At 37.8% G+C, this 8,273-nt stretch overlaps 1 protein-coding gene across 6 annotated transcripts in view; it reads left to right on the forward strand.

Moving 5' to 3' along the window:
* Nucleotides 1-6,767, forward strand: part of PPP4R2 (protein phosphatase 4 regulatory subunit 2) — a 39,165-nt gene extending 32,398 nt beyond the window's left edge. For 5 of the 6 annotated variants that reach the window (XM_073351128.1, XM_073351130.1, XM_073351127.1 and 2 more), the window contains 5 exons: nt 277-314; nt 2,081-2,155; nt 2,492-2,635; nt 3,408-3,676; nt 4,560-6,767. In XM_073351128.1, coding sequence (XP_073207229.1) covers nt 277-314; nt 2,081-2,155; nt 2,492-2,635; nt 3,408-3,676; nt 4,560-4,873 — 840 coding nt within the window. In that variant the 3' untranslated portion in view covers nt 4,874-6,767. The remainder of the gene's footprint in view (nt 1-276; nt 315-2,080; nt 2,156-2,491; nt 2,636-3,407; nt 3,677-4,559) is intronic. The other variant, XM_073351129.1, reaches the window with a different exon arrangement.
* Nucleotides 6,768-8,273: the final 1,506 nt, after the last annotated feature.

The following is an 8,273-nucleotide window of genomic DNA, read 5'->3' on the forward strand; positions in this document are numbered from 1 at the left end:
AAATGGCAATGTGGTGGAAGTCTTGTTTGGTTTGTATTCTTCACAATAGCAAAGCACATTTACCACTGAGGATTTTAGGAGGTAGAAATTATTTCCAAGGTTGTTTTTGACTTCAGAATAATCTAATTTAAAGTTCTATAGAGAATATTACCTTTATCAGCTAGAATTTTTTAAATCCAGCTGTCGTGTCTTAATCGTCAAGTTTACAAGTTCTATCAGGATCAGAAATGTTTAATTTTTTTGCTTCTAAACTCTCTACATTTTTTTGTATTACAGAATGTCATGGTTGTCAGCTGTGTATACCCATCTTCAGAGTAAGCATAAATTTACTTCAACTACTTAAAGATTTGGGATTATATTAGGAGGGTTTTTTTGTATGTTCTCCTTGTTGCTGGCAGTAATGGTGTATCCCCTTGCCAACAATAAGACATGCACTACAAAAATTCATCTTCCATGTCAATGGGTTAAACAAATGCCCTTCAAAATCTCTCAAACTTTGTGTGGCAAAAGAGGTGATGTCCTGCAGACATATACTGCTTGCTGGTCTACCTGTGTAGTAACTTTGGGATGAAAAACAAGCTTCTGAGCCAAAATTTACAGCACGGTTTATTAATCCAAAACAATATATGTGAGTGCATTAAACAATACCTGTGTTAGAACTGCATCATCCCCACTCTTATACTAATGTTTTGTCAGTCTTTGCAATACCCTTTTCCTCTTCAGAAATTAATTCCTTCGGCAAAAATACGCTCTGAACAGCAACTTGGCATACAAAGTAATGCTTATTGGGGGCACAAAGATGGGGTTAGTTTGGGTCTTTTTAAAAACAAACATTGAGGCAAAAGTGAAAGATTCAAAGAATAGACTCTCATTTGAACTGAACCAAAAGGGAGTATAGATTCCTGCCTTCCACAGCTCGTTTCAAGAGAGGATTCCCACATCATCCATCCCACTACTAGCAGGGTTGCCCTACAGTAGGTAGTTTAGTGCTCCTATGACATCTTGTGCTGTTCATTTATTTAGATAAAACTAGATTAAGTCTGAGTGCCTGGAAGATTGCAAAGTAAAGTACAGGATGTAGAGACAATGAAGGGGCAGAGAAAGGGAGTAATTAAAAATCAAAATCTACAGTTGTATGAAAGAGGAAAAACAGACTTCAGAAAAGTGGCTGTAGGGCCAGTTGAGTTGTCTAGAAGAAGAAGGTCCACATTATCTTCTACTTCAGTCTGTCTTCCTGGGCCTGCAAAAGCTACTTTCCCAACTGTACGAGAAGCCCCCCATCATCATACTAATTTGAAGAATGTAGGTAAAGCACAGAAACAAGCTCTTCCAATGCCAATATCTTAAGATGAGGCTGTAGAATCATAGAAATGTTGAACTGGAGGGGACCTTGATAGGTCATGTAGTCCAGTCCCCTGCAGTGAGGCAGGACTAAGTATTAAAATTACAGTACTGTGCCCTGTCATAACAGTTAAGGATGTCACACAGGCATGTGAAAACACCACTCATCACAAGTTAGAACCTGAAGGATGTTGAGTGGCATCAGCTAGTGTAGGATCTGAAGGCATTCTTGCTGGATCAGCACCTATTCTGTGTGGAGAGTATTATCCTCCAAAGGGTGTGGTGTAATGGGGGAACTGACCTTTAATGAAGGCCTAGTGTGGTGTGCATTTATCCCAGTCACGCATGGCATTTTACATAGCCAGTAGACACGGTTCCTGCCCACAGAGTTTAAAATCTAAAGCCCCAATCCAGCAAACACTTATGCATACACTTCACTTTAAATATGGGTATGGTCACAATTGAAGATAAATTATGCCTTTTATTTTATTATTTAAAGGAAATTAGAGGATGTCAAGGAAGATATTTGGGGCATAAGAAGCAAAGGCAAATGACATTTAATCACATAATGGATGTTGAAGTCAATTTAGTTGTAAACAAAAAACCCAGTGTATAGGAATATATTATTTAAATCTAGTAACTTGTAATTACTTTTAATCAAGGAGAATTTTTTAAAAATCGCCTTCTGTGAACTCAGGAACCTTAAATTGCTAAGTATAATATTTTTGATTTCTTGTAGGAAAAATAATTCCAATAGTTTAAACAGGATGAATGGTGTTATGTTTCCAGGAAACTCACCAGGTTATTCAGAGAGGTAAGTTGAACAGTTTCAGGAGGCAACATCTACTTGGGTGGGGGTGTGATAGGATGAAGAAATCTTTTATGGTTTTTGGAAGCACCTAGCCCAGACATCCTGCCATAATAGTGTATTACAGAATGCCACTGATGCTTTAAAATCATTTTTAATCCAGTTCATATACAGGTGGACTTTACTGATTTTGCATGATGGGATGTATGTTGGATTTTGGGCTAAATAATTGTGTTGAAAATTAAAATACTCTAGTATATTCCTTTTCCAGGATTTCTGAATCTAGAGTATATTTTAATTGTTTAATCAAAAAGGATTAAAAAATGAATTGTATTTTTTTAGATCTAATATAAATGGTCCTGGAACTCCTAGACCAGTAAATCGACCGAAGGTTTCCTTGTCAACTCCTATGACAACAAATGGTTTGCCTGACAGCACAGACAATAAAGAATCAAACTTGCAGCAAAAGGAAGACAAAAACCTCAGGTTTGTGCGGAGTAATTCGTATGGACTATTTCATTATTCTCATGCTTTACATTTACAATTTTGTAAATATTTTTAAAGCAAAATGTCCCTTTGGTAAGGATCAGTTAATCAATAAGACATTTCAAAAGGATTATGGTAAATGCTCAGCTCTATTAGATATGTACTTGCTACTTTTTGTTTACTGACCTAATATATGCAAAGTGAAGATTTGTATTGGACTGTGACTCTCCAATAGAATTGTTTAGTTGAAGATGTTCCTCAGCTTTACTTGCTGAGTTTTTATACATAGTCCAGCTCTTTTCTGATTGTGTAGATATCTAGTGTAAAAAAAAAAAAAAAAAGTGTGATTGACAAATGAATAATGTTGAGTTAAGCGGGGATCCTAAGTTTCCATATTAAACTACTGTCAGGATGGTATGCTAAAACCAGTACATTTAAAATCATAAATGCTTGTTACTTATAGATCTGCCTTTCCTCAAATTATAATAAACCATAATCCAGACCCACCATACATCAGCCCAATTATGTAGCCCCTTCCCAAATGCTGGAAAAAAGAGTGGTCTTGACCTCATGCCTGAAAATTTAATAAATCTGGGCTTTAGCCAATAATGAGCAAATTGAGTTCTTCAGGGTAGGACCTCTGCTGGAGAATACCTTGCAAATAACGTTCTCCCATATGCTGCTCTGTTGATCTCAGATAAGCAGTATGAGAAATGAGGCAAGATGTGGAATGTTTTTTGGTACTCACGCATGGCTTCTTTGGGTCTTACAGTGAATTACCAGCATCTGAATCAGAAGGTACTCAAGGCAGCCCTATAAAAAATAAGCACCCTGAAGATGATCCTGTGGAAGCAGAGGGACATGAAGTAAAAAGACTTAAATTTGACAAAGAAGGGGAAGCAAGAGAGACATCTAACCAAACTGCCTCCAGTGAAGTCTCTTCAGTCATGGCAGAAGAAACTGAAACATCTTCTACACCTCAGAATAAAGAAAAAGATACTAGCTGTACAAGACAGCATTGTACAGAGGAAGAGGAAGAAGGTATTTCAGATTTACCCATATATGTGTAATGTTTTGCTAGGGACAGGGAATTCTCTAGGTTGTACCTAGATCTGCTTTGGGACCTTCCTTCTCTTGAGGATGCCTGATTGGGGTGGGGGCTACACTTGACGGTCAGTGTTGTTCCTAAATAACAGCAAAGTGAACGTAAGGTGATTCTTGTCCTTGAAGCTAAGCTTCACACAGCAATTTGTAACTCTCTCAAACAGTGCCAGAGTAGCAAGTCAAAAACCTAACAGCCTTGTGAGTTGTAATGCTGAGTACTACCCAGAGGGCCCTGAAGCTGGCACTAGTGCAGAGTAAACAAATACATATATCTAGAAGACACTGGCATGAATTTGTATCCATGTTGCACTGCAGATTCTTCCTCTCTTCTGTTCTGATTCCGGATATTCAAGGTTCACAATGTAGCTTGTAAAATATCCTGCTGGGTGAAATTTTTGATGTCCACATTGGGTTCAAAACAATTTTGTGTTCTCACAACGAATATCAAGAAGGCTGGATACTCTTGGGAAAAGATATGGGAATGTGGGGAAGTAAGAAAAGCCCATTCATGGTTTAAAAGTTTCTCTGTATAAAGTCATAAGGTTTAATGGTGTCAGACTACATTCATGTTTATATTGTAAATATGGTATATAATATGGTGTTGTGGAAGTTGTTAACTTTAGTATTTTTAAGGCGGTTCAGAGTTTAAAATTTACATCAACTCACTTTCTATAGAGGAAAAATAGATTAATGCATTTTTATAGTCTAAATCAGTTTCCTAGTGTAAATGTTTGGGTATTCAAAGTGACTTAATACTATTGTTGACTTGTTTAAAAAGAATGTATTGTTAACACTAAGTCATTAATGTAAATGTTTTCAGAGTCCTTCATGTCCCCAAGAGATGTTGCTCCAGAAAGGAAAGATCAAGAAAAAGACACTGAATCCTTAACTGTGAATGAAGAGACGTCTGAGGAGAATAATCAAATGGAGGAATCTGACCAGTCTCAAGTAGAGAAGGTTTTATGTTCTGAAGACAGTGAAAATAGTGGATCTGTCATTAGGGGAGCTGACTGCAGTGAAACTGAAGATTTAGGATCATATGCCAGTGAAACTCCTGAAACTTCATCAGAGACCCCTATGGAAAACAGTGATGAAGCCACAGAAGCTGCAGAAGAACCTATGGAGCAAGACTAATAATTTAAATACACTTAGATGCAGTATTTTCCATAAGGCTCTGGTTTTACACTGTATAAATAATTTTATGTAATAAAGTGGACCTTTAGTTTTACAAGAGAAGCAGGTTGTAAAATAAACGTCTCCATGGATCGAACCCTGAAAGAGTACATGTTAAGAACTGTGAATACCAGCTCCTTCAGGTCCTGCTTACCGCTGACTTTTTGGTTTGGTCAAATCAGTGGTTTGTGTATAGTTTTTTTTTTTTTTTATTTAGAATAAAAGTTTTTAAACTGGAAGGTAATAATTATAATTTTGACAACTTTTTTGGAGATTACCACATTTAGTTATATGTACGCAAGAAAGCTTTTTGTCTTGTCTTTCTCTGACAGCTATAGCAGTTACTTCATATTTTGGTTACAGTTTCAACATTAACTTGTGAATTATAGGGTTCCATGCTGGTTTCCAGACTTTTATTTGACTACATACTATGAAACCTTAAATTGTGTGTTTAAAATGTTACTTTATACAGACACACACACACACACACACTGAGACACACACACACTCTCTTTCTCTCTCTATTCTAAGGGGGGAAATGTTATATTTTTCTGTTTCTACAAAAGATGAATGCAATGTACACTTTTTCTATTGGAAAAGACTGAGTTCACCTCTCAAGGCAGTTTTTTGCCTCTGAATAAACCAAATAAAATCTGGCCCATATGAAACACTGGAAATCTTAGCATTGTTGGAAACACCAGGGGAAACACATTCCAAGAAAACTGTTCAGACTACAACACTTTTATATACTTCTGAGGTGCCTGAGTGAAAGGATTTCATTTATTTATGAGAAAATGTGCTTTATGTGGAGAACGGAGTAATCAAAACTTGATCTTAAATTTTTGTAGGTGGAATGTTTGCAAACCTAATAACAAAATCTCAGAAAAATTGGACAGCTACTTGCTGTTTGAATGCTTCTCAGAGCATTGTGAATATTACAGAGGAGTTTCTTTCAAAATTCTAATGTAGGCAAATGTCATTGGTATGGTAGACCACTGTATTGGAAGAATTAATATATTACCTTAGTTATGTACCTGAGCTAAATAACTAAACGTTTTAGGGGTGCATAGAAATCACCATAATTTGTATAACATTTTGGAAGTGAACTAAATATTTTTGAACATGCTACTTTGACAGCCAGTGTTACATTTTTTTTTTCCAAACCAGTTCAAAGCACAACTACTGCTTTAAACTCACAATGTTTTCAAATTCCCATATTTAAAGACATGCAAGCTGCAACCTCCCAGTCACAATTACTGGCTGCCAAATTTATACCTGTTTCTTCAACTGTATCTTTTTGATATTTAGAGTTTTTAAATTTCTGTAAAGTAGACTTTTGTAGATTGTAATGAGTGCTCACTGCCATTGTGAAACGGTATATAATTGTATAATTTCTGTGTGTAAACTGAATGCTTGGGCTTTCAATACAGTATTCATATAAAGCAATAAATATTAATGTTATAAAACATTCGAGTACATTTTTATCACAATATAAAAGGATCCTATTTTTTAGTTGAAGTTCAGATTCCTGAAGTACAAAAATGACCTCCAAAAATGCATGCTAACAGTTTCTTGTTCTATGTGGTATGCTTTATATATACCTTTGGGGAAATACAGGTTTTGAATAATACCAGAATAATTTGGCTCAGTTTGTATATTTGTAAGGTAATGTACTACTTACTGACTTTGCTTGCCCATCAAGTTCAAAGCAGACACGATGTATTCAGGGGAGAGGCTTGTTTATAAAATAAAAATCCTATTGATTAGTGTTCCCTAGACAGAACGGAAATCAAACATTAACAGCTTGTTTTCTTTCATTGTGCTGAAGGGTTGGATATGTATCATAAAAATGAAAGGACTGAACCAAAATGTTGGAATTAGGAAAGTTTTTCAAAAATGACGTAACATAGTGACATCTTACCTTTTTTTGGTTTTTTTGGAAATTTTTTTGGAAATATTTTGCCAATGAGAACAAAATTTTAAAATTTTTAAGTTTAGATATTTCTGAAATTTTCTTTAGAATGTTTATTTGTGAAAATATTGTCAATAAACCTATTCTTTAAGCACCTATGACCTTTTGATATGTTTATTTTAGCAAATGTTTAGTGTTGCAGAACTGTTAAAAACTCGCTTGAATAACTTTGAGATATGTATCCCCTTGTAAATCGGCAAATGTTGCTTTTTTGCCATGAGAATAACTACTACTAAAGCAGGGGTGGGCAAACTACAGCCCGTGGGCCGGATCCGGCTCAGGGGATTGCCACTCCCCTGGGAGAGGAGGGCAAAGAGCTCTGTACTTGCTTGTGGATACCTCCCCCATAGCTTCCATTGGCCGGGAATGGGAAACCGCAGCCAATGGGAGCTTTGGGGGAGGTACACACAGGTGTGCGGAGCTCTCCCCCCCCCCGCAGGGGGCTGCAGGGATGTTGTGCTGGCCGCTTCCTGGAGTGGCGAGGGGCTGGGGCCGGGGCAGGCAGGCAGGAAGCCTGCCCTGGCCCCGGAGCCACTCCAGGTAAGTGGTTCCGGGCTGCAGCACTCACCCCAACCCCCTTCCCTGAGCCCCCTCGTACACCCTGCACTCCTCCTTCTCCCCAACCCCTTGCCCTGAGCCCCTTTCTGCACACCGCACCTCCTCCCACACCCCGCATTCCCGCTCGTGCTCCAACCCCCTGCCCCAGCCCTACATTCATGGCTCTGCAAGCAATTTCCCCCATCCAGATGTGGCCCTTGGGCCAAAAAGTTTGCACACCCCGTGCTATAACATAAGACTAACCATAGCATAAGTGCCACAGCAGCCAGGTCTAAGCTTTAATAGTGTTGCATAGTATCCAGACTTTTTAATTAAAAAAAAAAAAAAAGTTCTTTAATGTAGCAACTGTAGTTAGTGTGTCATCTTATACACCATATATTCTGCATGTTGACTCAGTGTTTGTGGCCTTAAGTATGAAAGACTAACGCTAGCTCAAAACTAGCATAGGACTCCTCTTAGAATAGCTGGCTGCTCCTTGTAAGTGAGGGTGGCCAATAAATTGATTTTTTTTTTAAAAAGAGATGGCACATTACATACATGAATTAAGCATGTAGCTTAATACTAAAATAGCTTGTACATGATGTATGCACTTGTGGTATTTGTAGGTATTCATCTTTAAAAAAAAAAAAATAAAATCAAGCCGTAAGCATGGAGATAGGGAGTACATGTAATTACATGCATTTATAATGGTAGGAAACACGGGTTGTCTACGCAGTCATAGACATTAGAGATCTGAGAGCTCCCTGCTGGCCCTGGCCCCACGCTGCTCCGGGAAGCAGCCAGCACAATGTCCCTGCGGCCTCGGGGACAGGGGACAGAGAGCTCTGCATG

Source organism: Lepidochelys kempii, chromosome 7 (genome assembly GCF_965140265.1).
Source record: "Lepidochelys kempii isolate rLepKem1 chromosome 7, rLepKem1.hap2, whole genome shotgun sequence".
Taxonomy (NCBI): domain Eukaryota; kingdom Metazoa; phylum Chordata; order Testudines; family Cheloniidae; genus Lepidochelys; species Lepidochelys kempii.